At 38.2% G+C, this 21725-nt stretch overlaps 1 protein-coding gene across 3 annotated transcripts in view; it reads left to right on the top strand.

The window, feature by feature from the left end:
* The window catches only part of nedd4l (NEDD4 like E3 ubiquitin protein ligase), a 37818-nt gene extending 17356 nt beyond the window's left edge, over window positions 1–20462 (top strand). For 2 of the 3 annotated variants that reach the window (XM_083892345.1, XM_083892343.1), the window contains 23 exons: window positions 1280–1341; window positions 1901–2003; window positions 2902–3056; window positions 3280–3415; window positions 3543–3731; window positions 3842–3919; window positions 7308–7490; window positions 9689–9886; window positions 10894–10971; window positions 12550–12604; window positions 13009–13067; window positions 13326–13391; window positions 13635–13864; window positions 14341–14462; window positions 14620–14690; window positions 15356–15451; window positions 15554–15627; window positions 15753–15813; window positions 16059–16118; window positions 16798–16905; window positions 17485–17581; window positions 17773–17845; window positions 18698–20462. In XM_083892345.1, the coding sequence (XP_083748471.1) occupies window positions 1280–1341; window positions 1901–2003; window positions 2902–3056; window positions 3280–3415; window positions 3543–3731; window positions 3842–3919; window positions 7308–7490; window positions 9689–9886; window positions 10894–10971; window positions 12550–12604; window positions 13009–13067; window positions 13326–13391; window positions 13635–13864; window positions 14341–14462; window positions 14620–14690; window positions 15356–15451; window positions 15554–15627; window positions 15753–15813; window positions 16059–16118; window positions 16798–16905; window positions 17485–17581; window positions 17773–17845; window positions 18698–18800 (2457 nt within the window). In that variant the 3' untranslated portion in view covers window positions 18801–20462. Of the gene's footprint in view, window positions 1–1279; window positions 1342–1900; window positions 2004–2901; window positions 3057–3279; window positions 3416–3542; window positions 3732–3841; window positions 3920–7307; window positions 7491–9688; window positions 9887–10893; window positions 10972–12549; window positions 12605–13008; window positions 13068–13325; window positions 13392–13634; window positions 13865–14340; window positions 14463–14619; window positions 14691–15355; window positions 15452–15553; window positions 15628–15752; window positions 15944–16058; window positions 16119–16797; window positions 16906–17484; window positions 17582–17772; window positions 17846–18697 lie in introns of those variants that run through there. The other variant, XM_083892344.1, reaches the window with a different exon arrangement.
* The last annotated feature ends 1263 nt before the right edge of the window (window positions 20463–21725 follow it).

Below are 21725 nucleotides of genomic sequence, written 5' to 3' on the forward strand. Positions count from 1 at the left end.
GGGAACGGCGGACTACTTTTAAAAACAAAAATGCTGAATCACTTTTGCTGCTTGGTAGTTTATGTTGGATGTGTTTCCATTCGGATGCAGCTCAGTTGAAAACTGCTCTCTAAATTTCCAAGAAGCCAAGTTTCAAAGCTTAGAAAGATATCTGTAAAAGGTGTTTGGGTTAATTATTAATGTTCTGGTTGGCTCCCACCGGGCATGGAAGCTAGAAGCAGATAAAGTAGCAGCTGAGCCACGTTGAGTGAGGAGGTTGCTGGACAGGATTGTGAATATTTTGTCCTAATGCACCTAATGATGTACCCAATGCTGACGTCAATCAGACGTCATTGGCAGTGAATGGTTGGATTTTAATTGACGTATATAGACGTCATTGGCAGCCAATGAGTTAATTGTTTTTTTAAGTAACCCAGTGAAGCAAGTGAAGGGCTTTCAAATGTGATTCTGTCCAGTCAAACAATTGAGTCTGGCACATCAGGTTAGCATGAATTCATGTTGAAGGAATTGCCATCTTATTCATAGTTACTGGAATTTATTTTAGTCATCACCTGTATTTTTTGTACTAGCTTCTCCCAGAAACCAGTTTTATTTTTTATTTTTCATGAATCAGGCTAGCCCTGCTGACTCACTCAGAAGCAATCTAATAGCTCCATTTGTCTCATAGAAGCTTAAGCTCATTCAAACGTTTCCAAGCGCTGTTTAATGGATCGTACAATGTGAAACCAACTTGCCTCTTCACTCAGGTCTTGGTTTGCTTTTGTCACACATGATATTTATTTGTCTTGTGTGAGGCTTTTAAGAGCTGTCAAATACTCAGGACACTTTTGTTCCACATTAATAAATGATGAATCTTTATTGATTCCCATAGGGGTTGTTCAGTTTTTACAGCAACTCAAAAGTTGAACACTTTCATCCTTTTTTAACTTACAGAGTGATTACTGCATTAAAAACAATTGAACAATTTTACTTGGGATATGGAAACAAATGGCCTGATGTAGTTACGTTACATAGCAGAATGGTTGTGAGTAGCTTGTGTGATTTGGTTTAGCCCAGTCAGAGAGCAGTGGGTTATAGCTGTGAGTGGCTTGAGAAATTTCTGCTCTTCACTATGGAAAAAGAGAGGCTTGGAATTGCATAACGATCCTGCAATGGTTGCACTGAGGGTTGCAGCTGTGCTCTATACTCATGAGTCTGATATTTTGATATTGCCCAACATGTGTGTTTTCTTATGTATTCTATTGATTGGTGTCACCATAAGCCTGCTCTTAAATTGCAGACAGAGGACCCGGCTATGGAACGCCCTTACACATTCAAAGACTTCCTCTTGCGGCCAAGAAGGTCAGTTTCTACTAGACAGGATTTGGCAAGTATTCTTAAAAAAATAAATGCCAATAATGCAAATGCTCAATCTTAATTGCATCTTCTTTGCCCCCCATCAGTGAGCGTGGTAGGCTGAAAAAGTAATAATCTCACTGTAATTCAGTCAAAGTTTAGTGTGGTATGTAGACTTAGTTTGAAAAGTTCCCCACAAACAGTGATGTGCAAACGTCTTAGGTCACCACTGTTACATTGGGTGTTTCAGTGATGGTATAATGACCATACAGTAAAATGTATTAATCACTTTATTGGAACACATATTGGTTGAAACACCAAGTGTTTCATGTGACCTACCCTTCCACTTAGACAGTAGCGCAATCCTGACTCTTTCACTGGAGTGGAACCATGTTATTGTCCTACATATAGACATAAAAACAACAAAGCTGGTGGGGCCCCAATACTTTTGCACAGTACTGTGTATGTATTTGCATTAGCTGAGAGGGTGTAGTCCATTAGTTTTTAATTTTTAATGTGCAGTTTTCAAGTGGGACCAAAGTTCTAACTGTTGTTTATCATCCAGTCACAAGTCCAGGGTGAAGGGTTACCTGCGTCTGAAGATGGCCTATCTCCCCAAACAAGGAGGACATGAGGAGGAGGGTGGAGAAATAAGGGAGGAGGCTGAGGTAAGATGTTTAAGTCACCACTGTTCAGAACAACCTGAAGTCAAACCAGATTCTAGATGTTGCAAAAAAGGAAATAAAGTTTAAAAGATCTCCAAAGAAAGTCAATGTCCTAATTTGATAGAAATAAACGTGTGTGGTTTATTTTTATTTTTTTTACAAAGAGTGAGAAGAGAAAGGACATTTCTTCTTTTTGTTCTTTTCTCAACAATCCTGGCACCAAGATGCTGCCAGAAATCTGGTGAAAGGCTTTTCCAGGTCAGGGTCTGGAAAAAACATTTACTGTTCAGTCTGCTATTTGGAGAAATAGGAGCTTCTCCTCTTTTACTCTATCTATGTTCATCCATGTGTATAAAGTGCAGCTTTAATATGGATTGTTTAAGAGTGCATAACAGTTTTTTTGTACACATGGTGAAAAGCTTCATGGCATGACTTTCTTTGAGCAAGCAGAATATGAATATGAATATGACTGTTAAATATCCTAATTTCACCCTCTGGATTTTTGTCTGTTTGAAAAGGACAAAAGTGATGCTAGCTTGGAAAATGCACTGTTTTTGCAGCCACTCTCCCTGTATATCTGTCCTAAAAGATGGTTTGAATTAGTCTATTTTGTTCGTAGCACTTGTATACCAACGCTAGCTCATAGAGCCTTAGTCAAAGATCTTGTGGTGAGCGATATCCCATCCGGCCGGACAAAAATAAAACGCTAGTAAATGCTAACAAAAACATTTCAAACCACAACACAGCACTCAGAAAAGAACATTAACCAGCCACAAATGAATTTAACCTCTTAATGCATTTCCATGCTTTAATCCTGTTGTGAACAGACACTTTTTCTAATGCTTGTACTATGTCAGACCAGCCTACTGGAATACCAAGAAAAACACATTTTATCTTTCAGGGCTGGGATGAGTCTGCAGACTCAGGCTCCCAGAGACCACAGCAGCTCTTGCCCCCATTGCCTCCAGGCTGGGAAGAGAAGGTGGACAACCTGGGACGCACCTACTACGTCAACCACAACAACCGCAGTACACAGTGGAAACGGCCCTCCAACATGTACATCCAATGTCTTTCTTCCTAAATAAAAAATAAACATTACTTTAAAGTGAAATAATCAATTTTTAGCCAATATTTCTAATACTTTAGGAATACCGCATTAACTAATGACTGTTTTAACCTTTTCTATGTAGAACTAATGCAACTACTGCCATTTGGCTTCATTGTATGTTATCCATTTTTGTGACTTAGTAACGATATGAAGTCCCTTCTTTTTTCTCAGAGATGTGATTTCCGAGACGGAGAGTGACAATCAGCAGCGGCAGATCAATCAGGAAGCACACCGCGTTTTCCGATCGAGACGCCATATCAGCGAAGACCTAGAGAATGAGCACCTGGAACCCAGGGACATGGACAATGTGAGAGAGGAACATGTACATGCATGTAGTACACCCACAAACACACTCTGAGCCACACTTGTCTCCAGTAATGAGGTTACTTATATGTTGTTTCATGGCTGCTTCAATCTACTTGTTACTCTTATAGTCCTGGGAGCTCATCACAGAAGAAGATCCGAATGACTGCTCATCCCCGTCTCTTCCCGGCCCCTCCTCCGCCTTGACACCGCTACCCCCATCGACACCTGTCGCCCAAGAGTTTGCGGAAGATTTGAATCTTAGGCTGTCGTTCTCTTCTGATACCAATGGCGAAGTGGCAGGGCCAAGCTCTGCTCTGGTGAGACTTAAACACTGTGTTTTGCTTCACTGAAACTACTTGCATGCAATGCATACTATTAAGTTTTTTTTTTTTTTAAATCTTTATTTGCTCTCTTTGGTTTTCAACAGAGCCAGCTGTCAAGCAGACTCCGTTCCTCTAGTATGACAGATGGCGTCAGTGATCAAGCCCAAGCTCCTCCTCTTATGGTACATATTTCTCAACTGCCACACTTTCCCCTTCTCCTTCCCTCTTTCTTCTTTGACTTCCTGGCTTTCCTTGTAACTTTACTTTCTGTGTGGTGAACGTCCTTTTCTCTGTGCTCTGATTTCTGTAGCAGGTTTGTGTTGGTGTGACACTTACCTCATCTCTGTTGGCATGTCTCAGTGCTGTTGGTGTACTGCACAATGAAATCATCACCTTTGTTGCTCCTCTTAAAATTTCCACTAACTCGTATTATGCAAGTGGCACTGACTCCAAACCTCTCTTTCCTGCTTGCACTTCAGTTTTCTTGTTCATCCCTTTCTTTGTGCCTCTGTCAGAATTTCACACCTCTTTCTTCCCTCCCTCGACTGCTTTTTGCTCTTTGTGAGTCACTTGCTCGTGTTGGTTTAAAACAGTGGCTCCAACAGCTTGATCATCAGTTGAAACCAGTGGCAGGGAAATAATATTAAGAACAGGATCACAGTAGTTTGTCACAAAATCTGAATCAGATGCTTGTAATGCATCTGAGTCACAGCATAGAGCTTGACTTTCTAAAGCCAAAATACACACGTTCTCCTCTTGATGTATATATAGTATAGTAGTGTTAGTTATATAAAGACTGAAAGCAATTTGTACACACTTGGTGTTCTTATTCCTGATTTACCAGGGATGAATTATAACTAGATTATGTTTGAGACCGGCTGTCCGTGCTTGTATGAATGAATATATTTAAAGGTATATCATTTCCATCATTACAACAGAATCACATCATACTTGGTGACCACTGTGCTGCATTGAGATGTTCCTCTCTTAACAGAGTTGTGGTTTTCATTCACCAAGTAATTCCTGCTCACTTTTCCATTTGTTCCTATTGGTGTTGTGAAAACAAATGTAGATTACATTCAATTTCAAAATGTCTTCAAAGTAATGTAGTTTGGAATAAATGGAACAATTGGTAGGTGAACCATCTTTACATTGTCATCTCCCAGTGTCTTATGCAGTGTTTGGGTGAATTTAACACTTCTGTTATTAACACTTAATGTTTGAATTCTTTCTCTTCAAATTCAGATTGTTATTTGTGCTTTGTCGTGTGTGATTTTCTATTTGGGTGGATCATAAAGATACTGCATTCACTTGGGATTACTCTAACTGTTCGAAACTGTGAAACAAATCTGTGCATTTTATCTTACAGGACAATTCGAGACAGGAATTGCTGCTGCTTCTGCTTGTTTTTTTTCCCTTTGTTGTAATATAAAGTTGATTTACTTTCCAAAACATACCGATGGGACAGTCCTAAAACTTTTATTTAACCCATGTCAAGCAACTGTACAACAGCAGTAGTTTTCTTCCTGCTGCAAACTTCAGTCGGTGTCCTCTTTTTATTTTTCAATATTCCCTGTCACTTTCTCACCAAGGTCCAAAATCACAAGACTCCTCTTGTTTCTCACTACTTACCTTCTTTGAAATTGAAATGCCCCCCTGTTTCTTCACTCCTCACTGCTGCCTGCACACTCTCTCCTGCTCTTTAATTCTACCTTGGCAATGAAAACATGACATAATGTGAACTAAATCTTCCACTGTTGTCTACCACCAGCAGAATTCCCAATCCAGAAGGACAAGAGCTCAAACAGTCTCAGGTGGTGAGGAGTCTATGGTAATATTTCAGTTTATATACAGTACAAACTCAGTCATGATTCATCATTGCGATAGAAAGCCTCACAGGTATATATATATATGTATATATATATATGTATATATATATATGTATATATATATATATATATATATATATATATATATATATGTTTATATACCGTGTGCGCATTTTCTCTCTTTCTCCCGTTCTTTGCCATCAGTCATCAACATTTTTGAACAGATCACTACTCAAGAGGACAAAATCGTATTAAACACATTTCCATAACATACTAACATAATGTCTAACAAATGGAGTGATGCATAAAAATGCACATCCATTCTGGCAGGTGTTTAAAATGAACTGATGATGAAGCTGTTGATTAGTTCAATGATTTCTTCAGTGATTTTATTGAATTTCCTAAATAAACTAGCAACTGTCCCAACGTATGTGGTATCCAGTGGTGTGGTACGTTTGTGTGTATGTTGTATTTGGTCCTGCAACCTGGTAATCAATATAGTATTAAGTAATGATGACATAAAGCCATAAAGCAGTATTATAAAATGTGTCCAATGTTCTCTGGTGCTGTGCATTTTAATGTTACAGTGGAAGTTGGTTGACTTATCTTGATGCAACAAACTGTTAATGTTTCACCCAGAGCAGTAATGATCCACTCTTTTCCCCCGTGATGCTCATTTTAGTAGAAGTGTTTTTTGTTTTTTTTTGTGTATGAACGTTCACTTATTTCCTCCAGTGTTGTTTTACTTTTGTTTCACATTTACTCTTCTTGACCAATTTATAATTGTTAAAACCTGTTACTGAAAACACAAGTGTCTGTGCTCTCACACAGGCTGTAATTTACCAATCCTTTTAAAATATCACAAAGATTCCCTCTACATGTCCATTAAATTGGTCTGTACTGATTAGTTGTCTTTGCTTTGCTCTCTCTCTACACTTGGCCAGTCTCCCTCGTCGACTGCGTACACCTTGACCACCCCTGGGCTGCCCCCTGGATGGGAGGAGAGGAAGGACACCAAAGGAAGAACTTATTACGTCAACCATAACAACCGCACCACAACCTGGACTAGGCCAATTTTGCAGGTACTGCAGGTGTGAAGGGTACCTGACAGTCAGGCTGGACTCTCTTGCTATGCATGATGGGACTGGACTTCTCCTTGGCCCATTCATGGCCTAGGCCTGTGCAATGTACCTCCTCCTCCACAAGTTTTCCCCACACGTTTCTCTTCTGTGTAACCATAAAGAATGATAGAAAGAGTGTGTAAATTCAACATGTCTTATTCTGTCTTACCAGCGGACCAGTTTCCTATTCTGTCCAACTTTGTTGCACATCTTCCTTCTCCTGTCTAGCATTTTGTTTTACAATCTTGATGAAGTACAGCTCTGCAAAGGTTACGTCTTCTAACGGAAATCATCACTTTTCTCTCCCTTTTCTCATTTCAACCTGTATTTCCACTTTTCTTCCTCTGGTAGTGCCTACTTGTGATTCAAGTTATGGTTAATGCTTACGTCTGTCCTCTTCCAAATCCCTCTCTCTGTTTCTGCTGTAATCACAGAACTGCTGGTCAGGTTATACCTGTTCATCCGTCTGTCTGACCACATCTATTTCTGTTATTACATAGCAGAGAACACTGACAAATGATTACAGTATGATGGCGACTGTTTGTTTTCTTTCACCAAACAGCTTAATTTTCCTCATTCCAAACCCTCTTTTAACCTCAAAAGTGCTTTCTTACTGACAGTTGACTGAAGACGGAGCCAGCACATCAGCAGCAGCATCAGCATCGGGAGGAGCCTCGGCCCTGACACCCACATCTACCCCCTCCTCCTCCTCCAATGCCTCCAACAACCACCTCCATGAGCCCCAAGTCCGACGACCTCGTAGCCTCAGCTCCCCTACTGTCACCCTTTCCACCCCCTTAGAGGTGAGATTGATCCACCTGCCCATATCTCTTTCCTTTATTTTAATGGAGGGGAACTTATTTCTGTCTTCTTTTTTCTCCAATCTTTTCTCTACCACATTTTATTTTTGTTAAAGAATTATTATCTTCAGATATATAGGACAGATATAGGATATATAAGGAAATATTAATGTCACCTTTTGTCTTTTCTCATCATCCCTCATTTTCATCTCTCTATCGTCTTCCTGCTGTTTGTTTCCTCTTGAGCTGATGACTGAGCACTAAAGCAGCTCTTCGTTGAACTAGCAGTGCAGTCGGTGTTTCATTCTGCAGTGCAGTGTTTTAAAGCAAATAACATGCCAGAGCTAATGTGGAAAATTCAGGACGGTAGATTTATCCAGTTACCGCTGAATGAATAATTTAAGCCAATCACGGGTCCCAAAAGATTGTATAATTTGCAAAAGCAAACCTGAGGAAATCTAAATCCTCATACTGACCTTGGGAACTAAATGTTCTCAAACTCGGAGGCTATTTTATAACACAAAATGTTTCATAGGTAACATTTCAAGATTTAAATTATACATCATGGCATTTTATTCTTAAAGTCATCCTTCGCTTTTCATAATAGATTTGATACTATGAAGAAGGATTTATAAAGATATAATAGATCTTTTGTTGTTGTCACTGTTATGAGAAAAACAATTAAAACAGTTTGGCAGGGTAACACTTTATAATAAGTACACGCTATCGGCATTAGTTAAACATTTATAAATATTGAATTCATCATTTATAATGCATGAATACTCATTAGTATGTAGTTCATAAACACAGTTATAAATATTTTACATATGCTATCAGCTGAGGAACAGTGTCCAAACAGCTGCTGTACTCAAGCAGCCAATCAGCATCCACCTCCAACAAACGAGCTCTTTGATCGACTTACAAGCGACTGCTCTCTCACCTTCTCTGTGTGTCCAGCAGTCACTCAGTACATGCCAACACTTGAGTGTACATGAGTAAAACATTTATAACTGTGTTTATAAACTACATACTAATGAGTATTTGAGATTGGAGTTCCTATCGGTCGGCAAAAGTGTGAAAAAAAGATCACTCATGTTTTTGTGGTCCTCCTCAGTCTAAGTGCAGGAGATAAAACACACGATGTTGACTCCCGCGCTCATTGGGACGTCACAATGCACTAAATTCCTGGAATTGTTTTCTCGCAGAGACCCGCTTTGTAAAACATGCGAGAGTGCTGGCGAGGGCAACGATATCCAAAAACTGAAAGTCTCGATTTAGGGATTTAATATTCAGACGAATCAGATGATGTATGTATGTAGGTAGTAATAGTAATAGTTATACACAACTTATTCCACCGAAATGTCAACGTTTTGAATTGAGCAATCGTTTTCTTTATTCTATAATGAAGTAAGAATTGAGGGTAATTTGGATCGAATTGTATGTGATCTTGTCCTTGAACAAAAACTAGCTGATGGAGACCTGCAGGTTGTTTAATTAAGGTGTGTGTGTGTGTGTGTGTGTGTCTTTACAACTAAATCAGAAGCAGAAAGGTGTAATTACCACTTACGAAAGAGGTGGAAGGTCTGTGTCTTCATTAAGTCTTGTTCTGGTGTTAACAATCTTATCAGTCAGTGATAATTACTACTAAAATAACAATGTGATGTGGTGGGAACACTCTGCAACTTTAGTCAGATGTAGGGAAGCAGTTAACAATGATTTTCATGATGTCTATGATGAATGCTCTTATTTTTCTAGATATATCAATCAGTTCTTTAGTCCATAATGTGTCAAAAGTGTTTTTTCCAAACTTCTAAATGACAGTACCATGAGCTTCGCTATGTTTTTGTTGCATTGCATGATCTTGGAATTGGATGCCATTTGGGGAACAGATTGCAGTGTGAAAATTTGTACCATGAAATATCAGAAGCAGCAGCCTGAGAATTGGTAAAAAGAAAATGTTGCAATGGTGCACCTGTCTCCACATTGTTTATACAAGTTTATTTCCAGCTTTCTCAGTCATGGTACTGGGGTGAAGATGGTTTTCTGTTCTCATCTTTTTCAGCTTTCTAACAGAATATGGAGGCAACTTTTAGAGGATTGGTCTCCATCGTTGCACTCATGATCACAGCTTCTTTCACCTCTTTGTATTTTAGTTAGACTGCTTATATTGTACTTAATTTCTTTTTTGTTCATGATTCTAGGGAGCCAACAATATTCAGGTACGGAGGGCTGTGAAGGACACATTCTCAAATCCCCAGTCTCCCCAGCCGTCCCCATACAGTTCCCCCAAGTCACAACACAAGGCACAGCAGAGCTTTCTGCCTCCAGGTTGGGAGATGAGGATAGCCCCCAATGGACGGCCTTTCTTCATCGACCATAACAGCAGAGTAACCACTTGGGTGAGCTAATTTGTCATTTTAGTTTGAGTGATGTTACTTTCTTATTTTTTTTTAATTATGTACGAATAATAGACAATGTTTTATTGTTTGTCTGGATGTGAAAGACAAAAAAACAAAACATAAGAGACATAACTGACTAAAATAACTGAATTTCACCTTGCCTTGAAATCTAGGGCAGTGGTAACTGTTCATTTTACTGGGTCTTTTAGTGACACCTGGTGGGGTGATAGTCAAGTTTTTTAACATCTTTTTTTAGGATTCATTACATCAGAAAATGTAACTTTTGAGAGCAGAATCACACTTCACAGTTTCATTTCTTTAATTACCATACCTTCTTAAAAAAAGAAAATTCTGTGGTCCCTTGTTTATTGTGGAGGTTATGTTATGAAAATAACAAGCAAACGGCGAAATCAGCGAAGTAGTTAGCTTTATTTTTTACAATTATTATTATTAAGGCTGTAACCACACACTTTATATTGTTTTCACACACTTTATAGGAATTAACATTTTCTCACATTTCTCTCTTGTTTAAACACTCTCAAAGTTCAAACCTTTGTAGATTTTAAAACATAAGTACAGTATTATAGTATGAAACCAAAGATCAAAACCTGTTTTCCGGCTCAAACATTTATTTGAGAAATACAAATATAAACTTTTTCCTATAAATACATATGATGACTTTTTAGAAATAACAAATTTAATTTGAATGATCAACCTATGAGGTTAAACACATAGGAAATTATTAATACTGACTCGTGTGTATTTCACACTTCCTCTGACCATGCCACAGCCTCTTCGTCCTGGCGCAGCTCCGCTGTAGCGGAGGACGCTAAACACAATGTGCGCTCATACACTGTAAAAAAAAAAGCATGCGAAATTGCACAAAAAAAAGTCAGAGACACTGCGAGGCCGCGAAAGGTGAAACGTGTTATAGCGAGGGACAACTGTAAATCTTTGTCCCATTAAACTTTGGTTTCATTCCTTCTAATTCTCTGCTCAACAATTAGGAGGATCCCAGATTGAAATATCCAGTCCATATGAGGAGTAAGAGCTCGATGGAGCCTGGTGACCTTGGTCCTCTTCCTGTAAGTACAGTCACAATTACACCAACTACTCATTTAACCTACAAACTACTAACACGCATAACTTTGTTTTCTCATTCACAACCGCCATTACCAGTGTGTTCTATATTGTATACACACAGTCAGTGTATATATTTGATGTGAAGTATATGACTGTGGTTTTGCTGTAGAATATGAGGCATATGATCACATTGTATTGTGACATTTCCTTTTTAGACTAGGAGAAAGCAGCCAGCATGGGTAAGAAAGCAGATTTGGGGGCTGTGATAATTCCAAATTAGCTGGTGAAAACCTGCACTATTATCTATGTGACAAAGACACACTCCTAACAGGTGGTTCAATCATTGCTATAGCTAGATGTCAAATAATAGCTTAATGGGTTTTGTACATCTCACAGCCTTGTGTGGTGTGTGTGCATGTGTGTGTGTTCTCTCTCTTTCTCTCCCCCTCTTTTCTCTTTCACTCCATTCTGGTGGATCTTTATGCTACTTCTACACCTGGCCATGTCTGTTTGGCAGAACCTACCAGAGGAGGTTGGTTGGTGCCTCCCTCCCTCTGCCTGCTGTCTTACCTCCCTGGTCTGGTCCGGTCCGGTCAAATGCCTGCAGACAGCCTTGCACAACCCCCCCCCCCCCTCCTGTCTTTCTCTCTCTTTCTCTCTCTTTCTCTCTCTCTCTCTCATGACCAGCATGGGTGGACAGTACCTATCTTCCTTTTCATCAATTTACAATAAATTACCCCACTACTTCCCCTTTTCTGTGCTCCCTCCCTGCACAACCATCATCACCCTTCGTCTGTTAATGTTTAACACCAGGGGTCCACCACCATTCCTGGGATCCCAGTGACTGCTCCATCCCTGTGTACTTGTATCAGTGTCTGAGACACAGATGGACTAGTTGGGGATGTGGAACAAAGTGAAATGCAGTGGATATTTGTTAGGAGAGGAGCATTTATTTAGGAGGGACCTAAGGAAGGAAACATGGTTTAATCAAGCAGATGGAGCATTGGAGGAAACAAAAGAAACTGTTCGACAGAAGGAACGTGCTGTTTTTTTCTGCATGTTTATCAGTTATTTGATCTGGTGCTCCCACACACAGTTTGAAACACACATATTGTATAGATACATAATGCAGGGACACTGTTTGATAGATCGTCAGACCTCTTTCCCCACCCTCTTGACTTTCAATCTACTGTGACTCCATTATTTGCCTGATTGCTGTTGCCGTACGAGTGTGTGTGGCCTGTGATGCTGTATGGTGTGGTCAATGTGTCAGTAGTGGTGTGCTGGTTTGAACTGGTAGTGGTGGTTAAGCTTAATGTTGTCATCATAATCCTTGCCTTGCTGCTGTCTCAGACCTGACTCAAATAGGAGAGAAAATCCTTTCAGCCCTCTTGTTTTGGTTGATTGAGCTTGTCTTGCGGCAGTGTTCATTGACTGGGCATCAAGTTCAATCAAAGTCAATAAATTCAAAGAAAGGGGGGGATTTAAGTTACTATTTGAGCATGGCCTATTAAAAAGTGTTGTGCAATGGTGATGGTGGCTTTTTCCTCACTCTTCTTCCCCGTGGTCCTTTTTTTCAGCCTGGATGGGAGGAAAGAGTTCACACAGACGGACGCACTTTCTACATTGACCACAGTAAGAGGATGCATCCTACTTTATCTACTCCCTCTCTTTGTGTTATTGCAATCATTCACTGTCTTTCTGTACGTTATCGTGTGGAGGCAAGTTAATTTAAATCTTAATGTATTTATTTCATTATGCCCACAACTTATTTTTCTTTATTTTTGTTGATTTCTTTGAGTAAGTGCTCTTTACTTGTGTATTTGTCTCAGATTCTATGCTCGTCAGACTTCTTTTTGAGTCCTAAATGCAAATAAATACAAGTAACAAGTATAATCATGTGAAAGCAGAGAAACACCTTCAAATGTTCACTTTTAGAAGATGAAAATGTCAGATTCTTCGAATGAGTAATCGGTGAATTGACAATTTCACTGTAGTCTCGTCTATGTCTTAACATTTTATTTGTTTGCATCATCCAGATACAAAGAACACGCAGTGGGAGGACCCTCGACTGCAGAGTCCAGCTATCACAGGACCTGTGAGTAGTTTCCTCCTCTGCTAAAACATTGTACCTTCATGGATTCAATTTCGATTTGTCTCTGTGGTTGTTACTTAACAAACAAAATCTTCTTGTTATTCGCTGTACAGCGGGACATAATTGTTCTCCCTCCTTTGCTGCCAGCCTCCCTATCCAATCTTTAAAATAAAAGTATTAGCTGATCCCTAATGAGGATTTTCATAACATTTTGACCTCAACATTTCATGTGTACGTGTGTGTTCTCTTTTCACTGTGCAGGCTGTTCCCTACTCCAGAGAGTTCAAGCAGAAATACGACTACTTCAGGAAGAAGTTAAAGAAACCTGTAAGAATGTATTTCTTAAAATGCAGATCAGCTTGTGTGTCTCTATGAATTGTTGCTCTTGAAACTCATTTGATCAAAACTTCACATTAAAAGTCTTCATTGCTGAGCTAGGCCATGATAATGCCAGTATTTTTACTGATTTACTGAGGGATATACAGAATGTGCCCTTAATTATTTTGCGTCTTCATTCTATTGGCTACATATTTCCCCTCACCTAATTTTTCCCCTTTATTTTGTATTCAGGCGGACATCCCCAACCGATTTGAAATGAAACTGCACAGGAACAACATATTTGAAGAGTCGTACCGTCGCATAATGTCACTGAAGAGGCCTGATGTTCTGAAGGCACGGCTGTGGATTGAGTTTGAATCAGAGAAAGGGTTGGACTATGGCGGTGTGGCCAGAGAGTGGTTCTTCCTGTTATCTAAGGAGATGTTCAATCCTTACTACGGCCTGTTTGAATACTCTGCCACGTAAGTCTCAGCCGGTGTCTGCTTTAGATTTACAGAGCTGTTTCTGCTACTGGACAAACCTTTGAGGTATTTAAGAGGATATGACGATAGGACATCGCACCGAGCCAAGCTGAAATTCTTTTCTTCTTTTACCACATAGGTGGAGTAAGTGGTATTGTTCCCCTAAAAGACTTAAAGTTCCCTTCCACTTTGATTAACTTTTCCTGTCATTCAAAAAGCCATCCTGAAAGAAATGTTTCCCACATGCAGTACACTTGATGATTGTCTCAAGGACTGTTATTTTGATTTTTGAAAATGACAAAAAAATATTATTTTTATAATGTTTTCCCTCTTGATGGCCTGTTTATTTACTTTGTCAGAATTAATGAATATTAGATGTATAAATTTCGAAGATCGTGAGTAATAAACCTGGTAGTTTATTACAACCTGGTAATTAAACCCTGGATATTTCTGCCTTTGTCTTTATCTCTGTCCAGGGACAACTACACTCTCCAAATCAATCCCAACTCCGGCTTGTGCAATGAAGATCACCTCTCCTATTTCAAATTTATCGGGCGTGTGGCAGGAATGGCTGTGTTTCATGGAAAACTACTAGATGGTACACTGCTTGATGCTTGGTCCTGTTATTATGTTAGTGAATGTTCAGTCCTGACATGTGTGTGAGGACATAAAAGTAGCTTTTTATGATTTTTTATATATGATTTATTTCTGCATGCACTATTATTGCAGCACTGAATTGCCTTCTGCTCTCTTAGGCTTTTTCATCCGACCATTTTATAAGATGATGCTGGGAAAACAGATCTCTCTTAAAGACATGGAGTCTGTGGTAAGAGCTTGTTACTGCTAGACCCTGATATGATAAATTGTCTAAATCCCTGCAGTTAGGGCTGAACGATTAATCAAAATTATATCGAAATACGGCCTAGTGCAATTTCCAAATTGCAGGAGGCGTAATATTTGTTAAAGCCAAAATGTATGTCAAAATATCTTTTTTGATTCCTTATTGTCTTGATCTATACACATCTTACTCTACAGACTGAAGAGAACATATTTGTTTCTTACAGATCTGCACAAATATCAGAAAATATTCCTTTTAAATATGTTTTTCGGACTAAAATGAGTAAAATAAAATCACCATTCCAATCACAGATTCCTGTCAAAAATAATCACAATTAGATATGTTTTCAAAATCGGTCAGCCTTACCAGCAGTTTATATTTTACTAAATCTGACATTGTGAAAAATGCTGAAATATGTATCCAGGGAGCATGTCTTGATTTTTCAGATTCATAAATCACTTGACTTTTTTTTTTTTTTTATTAGACCATATAGCTCTACCAATACTTGAGTCCTATCTTGAAATTAGAAAGAAAGAAGATTAGCAGTCTTGCGATTTTTCCCTGTTACGAGACCAAACGGTAACCTCAGCGTTGACACCTTAATAATTGTATGTAGGACCTTTTGTTAATTATTATTATTATCTGCCCTTTAGGACAGTGAATACTACAACTCTCTGAAGTGGATCCTGGAGAATGATCCCACTGAGCTGGACCTGAGGTTTTGTATTGATGAGGACAACTTTGGACAGGTAGGCAAACTTAAAATCAGTATGTTTAAATCTCAAAACTCTAAATCAGGAGTATCCCATTCTTTATTTTCACTGTGTCTTTCCCTTTTCTTTCTTTCTTAGACATACCAGGTCGACCTGAAGCCCAGCGGCTCCGACATGGTTGTCACCAACAGCAACAAAAAGGAATACATAGAGTAACTAAAACAAATGCATTGTTTTTCTCTTTATGTGAACAGATGTAAACCTTAATTACAACATATTCAAATATTATTTTAATTAATTAATAATTCACCTGTTGATTTATCTTTTCTTCCAACAGCCTGGTCATTCAGTGGAGGTTTGTTAATCGGGTTCAGAAGCAGATGAATGCCTTCCTGGAGGTATTTATATGCAATAATATAATGTCACCATGTGGGGGCAGTGTGACCACACAAAAAGCTTTTATTTGTGAATTAAAAATTGAGCCTCTGCATGTAAACCTTGACCCTTGAAGCTTCCGGTGCTTATCAACAACTAGTGTTAAATATTAATTGAATTCCTCTGCATTTATTTTTTGCTTGAATTGTGCATTTGAAACAATCATCTTTACATAATGTATTCTTTTTTTATATATTTTTTTTTATAGGGATTCACTGAGCTCATTCTCATAGATCTGATCAAGATCTTTGATGAAAACGAACTGGAGGTATGGATACTTTGCTAGTACCCTCTGAATTATTTGACATCTAGTGACAGAAAATTATTCAACAGCAATATGTGGATAGGTTTGTTGCGTAAGTTCCATTTTGTTAATGAAGTAAACATCCAGCTGCTCCATGTGTACATTCATCGCTTATGTAAATATTTGCTGCGTACATATTTGACAAACTTCCGCCTGGACTCACTGTAATATACATACCTGCTATACTAGGTCAGATTAAAAAATGATAACACTATACGTGTGATAATAATAAAATAGTTTGTTTAATTCACATTCTATTTCAGATCTTTTACTCTTAAAACTTGACAGAAACATGGTAAAGAGCAGAGTATGGCTTTTATTTTAAGGAAGTGACTTTGACGTCGTCTTTTTGTCAATTTTGTTTATTTTCTTTTCAATCTCATCTTCTTCTCTGTTTTTGTTGGAATGAGACATGTACCTCAGATCCATTATCTTTAGATCAACTAACACATTTATCTCCGGAAATTAGTAGAAAAAAAAAATGTTGCCCTTTAATTACCTGCAGTACTGTCAATGCCCACGAGGGGCCCGCAGCCCACACTTTGAACATAATGTATTAGTCATGCCAGCAATTCTCAGTCATCTTCTACCACAGAAGAAACAATGTCTGTTCCTTTGATGCATTTTCTTTCTCTCTGCAAAGCTGCTCATGTGTGGTCTTGGTGATGTCGACGTCAACGACTGGAGACAACACAGCGTTTACAAGAACGGCTACTGTCCCAACCACCCCGTCATACAGTGGTTCTGGAAGGTGTGTGTGTGTTTTTTTTTTCATTTTTTTTTTTTTTGATATCTTCAAACACATTGCTTCACAGCAAACATGTACTCTCTATTATCGCAAAGAAGCTTGTTTGCTCTGCTGAAAGAGCCTGAGGTTTTTGTAACTGGAAATGTTTGAAGTCTGTTAAGTGACCTGACCTGACGATTCACAGAAAGACAGATGTCCCTCAGGCATTGTTTGCCTGAATTGCAACTGTCACTATTTCACAACAAAAGTTCTGACGATGTTCAAATGACGATGTTCTCGAAATGTCTTGTTTTGTCCACAAACCAAAATGATTCGGTTTTAATGATTTATGAGTTATGTGGAGCAAAGAAACAAAAAAAGTATTTTCACACAAATAAAATACAATATTTTTTGCATATGAATGATGATAATAATTCTCCAACTGTGTCGACAGTTTATACGTACACATCAAAAAACCATGTGTATTATTTACTACACACATATGCATACACAGGTTACATTGCAAAGTAGTTTTTTTCTGTTAAACAAGGAAATATATAATTTTTATTTTTTTACTGAGAGATTTTGTTTGTTTCCTATCAGGTTGTCCTGTTGATGGATGCTGAAAAACGAATCCGACTTCTCCAGTTTGTAACGGGAACTTCGCGAGTACCAATGAATGGCTTTGCAGAGCTTTATGGTAGGTGAACATGATGTAGTACATTCTTCAGAACTTCACACTTGTACAACGGTGCTTTGTTTTTGGATATCATACATTAGTAGAATCTTATGTTATGGTGACTCTGGTGACTATGGTGTTGTCGATTCTGAAGATCTCTCTGGATCGTGTCAACATTGCCGTTATAATTGCAATTTCTTATTTTGTGCCAGGTTCTAATGGTCCTCAGCTGTTCACGATTGAGCAGTGGGGAACACCAGATAAGTTGCCACGAGCTCACACATGGTAAGAACACACACACACATGCTCGTATTCTGGTTCAAGCTAGCTTAAAGTGACATTGTCAATATATACCTATGCTACATTGTGAGTGTTTATCTTTATTTCCCTCTCAATTTAACTTGCTCATTTGTTGCCAATCAACACTGCAACAGAGTATAACATAGGCCTATGAGAATATTATATATGGTATATGGTCACAAATGAAATCTTTCATCCATTTGTAATTGAGAAGAGGAGAAAAGCTTAACCTCAACTTGAAGGTCCAATGTGTAAGAGTTCTCGACATCTAATGGTTAGAATGTGGGGGCGGGTTATTTTGGTACTGTTCCTGATGGAAACACAACAATCATATGTACCGAAACCAAACCGTTGTAGTCTGTGGAAACGCGCCATTAGGTGGCCTTCACAAACCAGAAAGAATATTGTCCTTTGTTTGAAAACATTGGTAACTCTTTAGAATAGGAAACACATATTCACCATTAACTTGGTGCTTACTTACATATATAAGTAGCATACTAGCCCTTTATTGCTAATCATTAAGCACATATTAACACCTTATTCTAATATAACCGTATTCTACCTCTTTTACAACATGAATTAAGATTTTTTCCTACATAAGACGTTAATAAGTGCTGTATATTTACTAATAAAGGGCTAGTATGCTACTTATATGAATGTTAGTAAGCACCTAGTTGCTGGTGAATATGCGTTCCCTAATCTAAAGTGTTACCAATAACTGTTGTCTTGCAAAAAGCCGCTTCACGACCGAAATCTTATCAAGGTATTCTGCAAATTGAACAGAATACAATGTTTCCTTTTTCTTAAACGTGCCAATGAAATGTTTTTCCCTCTCAGTTTCAACCGTTTAGACCTGCCCACCTACGAATCTTTCGAGGACCTGAGAGAGAAGCTCCTCATGGCTGTGGAAAATGCGCAGGGCTTTGAAGGAGTCGACTAAAATGGACTGAACCCAAGCAACCATCTATTTAAAAAAAGAAAGAAATAAAGAGACAAAAAAACGCTACAGGGATTTCAAGCCAGCTGCTGCAGCAGTTCTGTGCACGCATGTTGTGCTGTTACATTCGAGTGTGATCCACCAACACAGCACAGTGGTTTGAGACTGCACAGCAACTTGTCGAGCCAATATGCCTACGTCTTTATATCTTTTCAGCGTGGGTAGGTCACTCCTTAAAGGAGCTCGGGGAAAGAACTGGCTCCTGGAATCTGTCATCGATGGGCATGAGTGATTAACGATGATGACGACTGTAGACCTGCCCTCTGATCTGCCATTTCTTTTCCCCTTTACCCTTCTCCTATGAAAATCTACAGTGCTGGAAAACATTATTGCATTTCAAAAGCTCCTTTACGTACATATTAGCGCAGTATTCAAACACTCTTCAGTGGAAGAGTCTTAGCATGGCCTTAATCTGGCTCCTACATGCACTATTTCTCTAAGAAACTGATATGGCACTATGATCACAACTCTCTCTAATCCTTAGACCAACACCAGATTACCTTAGGAATGCTTGCTAATCACATTTCAGGAAATTGGCACACACACACACACCAACCCCTCTGTAGAGCCGTGTATATGTTGTGTGATCAAAACTTGCCAGTGAAGCCTTTTTGTAGATTAAATTTTTTTGTTTTTTTCCCCCGTTTTTTAACCACTGGTAAAGATTCAAAGAATTGAGGGTGACGAGACCCCTGGAAATAGTTTTTTTTATAGTTTTTGTCATCACCTTTTTTTAATTATTGGTATAATTCTTGTGGGAAAACGCTCTCAATGTATTTGTACCGAGAAACGACGTTGTTTACTATCTTGGAAATTCTCTTATGACATTGTATGAAGTGCAACTTCCCGGCTCGTCTGGGAATTGATCAATCCATATCATTTGTTATGGTGATAGCAAATGTGTTGACTAAACTGGTTTTTATTGTAGTGCTATGAAAGCAGCATGAACATGTATCTTGTGTTTGCTCTCTAGTAATCTGTCGGCAAGGGAAAAACAAACTGGGGATATAGTTTCAGTGAGACATGATTATATTAACACTCTTATGCTTGTTGCTGTTCATAATGCTGTAAATCATTCTTGGGGGGGGGGGGGAGGTGGAAATAACCCATTTTAAATTCTTTCGTGATATATAAATATATGTATGTATTACATTTAACAGAAGTATTACTGATAAACAACTTTAAAATGAAGCTGTGTGTATGTGGGAGTGAAAGCTGTGATTGCCAATGAATATAAAGCAGCATGTTTCTTACGAAGACCTTTTTTTCTTTTCTTATGTTTCCGTTTCTCTCCATTTCTAACACCATTGAACCTAAAGGGCACTTTATAGATCACTCTGAGATCATGTCAACTATTATGTCTTGTCATTAACTTGAATGTGATTCTTGTTTTTTTTTCTTTCATTCAGAGCATGTATCTGGTGCAATATAGTCTGTAAATCTGGGCTGCTGCTGAGGTGGACAAAAAAAAAAGTTGTCAGGAGTGAAGCAGACTTGACATCCTTTAGTATTGTCTGTTGTATCTCTTTTTCTATCACTTTTCCTCTACTTATCCCTGCTTGTATTCCCTCTCTCCTGTGATCCCACCTCTCAATCTGACTGTAATGTTTAGTCCTGTTTTTTCTTTGTCTTCTTTTTAAGAAAAAAATGTTTTGTTTTTTTAAATAAATGACACAAGATAACACTTATTATTATTATTTTATTTTTTTCAAGAAGGGGAAACAGAAAAATCCCTCTTCTATCAGCAAGTCTGTGGTTCAATCAACAATCAAATAAAAAATGAAACGTCATAGATTTTTCTTTGAGTTGATTAAACGCTGGACTTGAGTATGTTTACTTATTAGAAATAGAGACTCGATAAGAAGCGGAAACAATTTGAAACAACAAAAAAAGAAGAGTAATGGTAAAGTTTGTAAGCAATTGTGTTATAGAAATTCAAACCCAGTATTTTTCCACAAAAACTTACCCTGCCTAATAATTTTGTAACACTTTGACATGCTAATGAATTGAATATGTTAATCCAAATTGATTGTTTGTGCAACTATGTTCACCTGAAGTGGAAAATAAGTTCAATGTTTGAACAATGTCCCAACATTGACATTTAAACTGAAAACATCTTGTCTTGACTTATAGACTCACCCTTGTGGAATAACACACATCACGCACATCACATGGTAAACAAAACAACGCAAATTTGCACATAGACTATGAATTTGTGGCCACAATTTTTCTCACGTTTGGTGCTATTTAGATTTTAATGTAACCTTTTTTATTATATATACTTAAATGTTGCGTCATACTTTACTTTTAACATGACACCACTTGACACCATTTCTTAATCATTAACTTACACAGACATTTTCCCTTATTTAAACAGAATGAAGCGCTGCAGTGACTTGATTAGACATCACAGTTAAAAAAAAGTACGGAAGAAGATTAGGGCAAAGTACGGAAGAGGATTGGGGCAACATTTGAATTTTTTGGAAACAAAATAAAATAAAACAAGCCAGAATTCTGAAAAAAAAAAGGTCAGAATTCTGACTTTAATCTCACAATTCTGAGAAAAGGTCAGAATTCTGACTTTAATCTCAATAGTCAGGCTGCTTTTCCTTTTATACATACAGTACATATACAATAGTGGGTATTGTATTCCAAGTTAGATGGGCATGACATGAGAATACTGCCTGTCCAAAGGCGCTTTTTCTAAATGGATCCAAACAGTCTCTTCTGGAACTTGGCCCTAGTCGACCTGTTTTGATTTTTCTTTTGTTTTTATAAACTCCTGTAGTGTAACAGGGGCTGGTCCACAGGGGATTTTAAACACCAGGATCAAAATCTGCATGTTTAATCGTGTTTTCTCAGCTCAAT

Source organism: Microchirus variegatus (assembly GCF_963457635.1).
Source record: "Microchirus variegatus genome assembly, chromosome: 1".
Lineage (NCBI taxonomy): Eukaryota > Metazoa > Chordata > Actinopteri > Pleuronectiformes > Soleidae > Microchirus > Microchirus variegatus.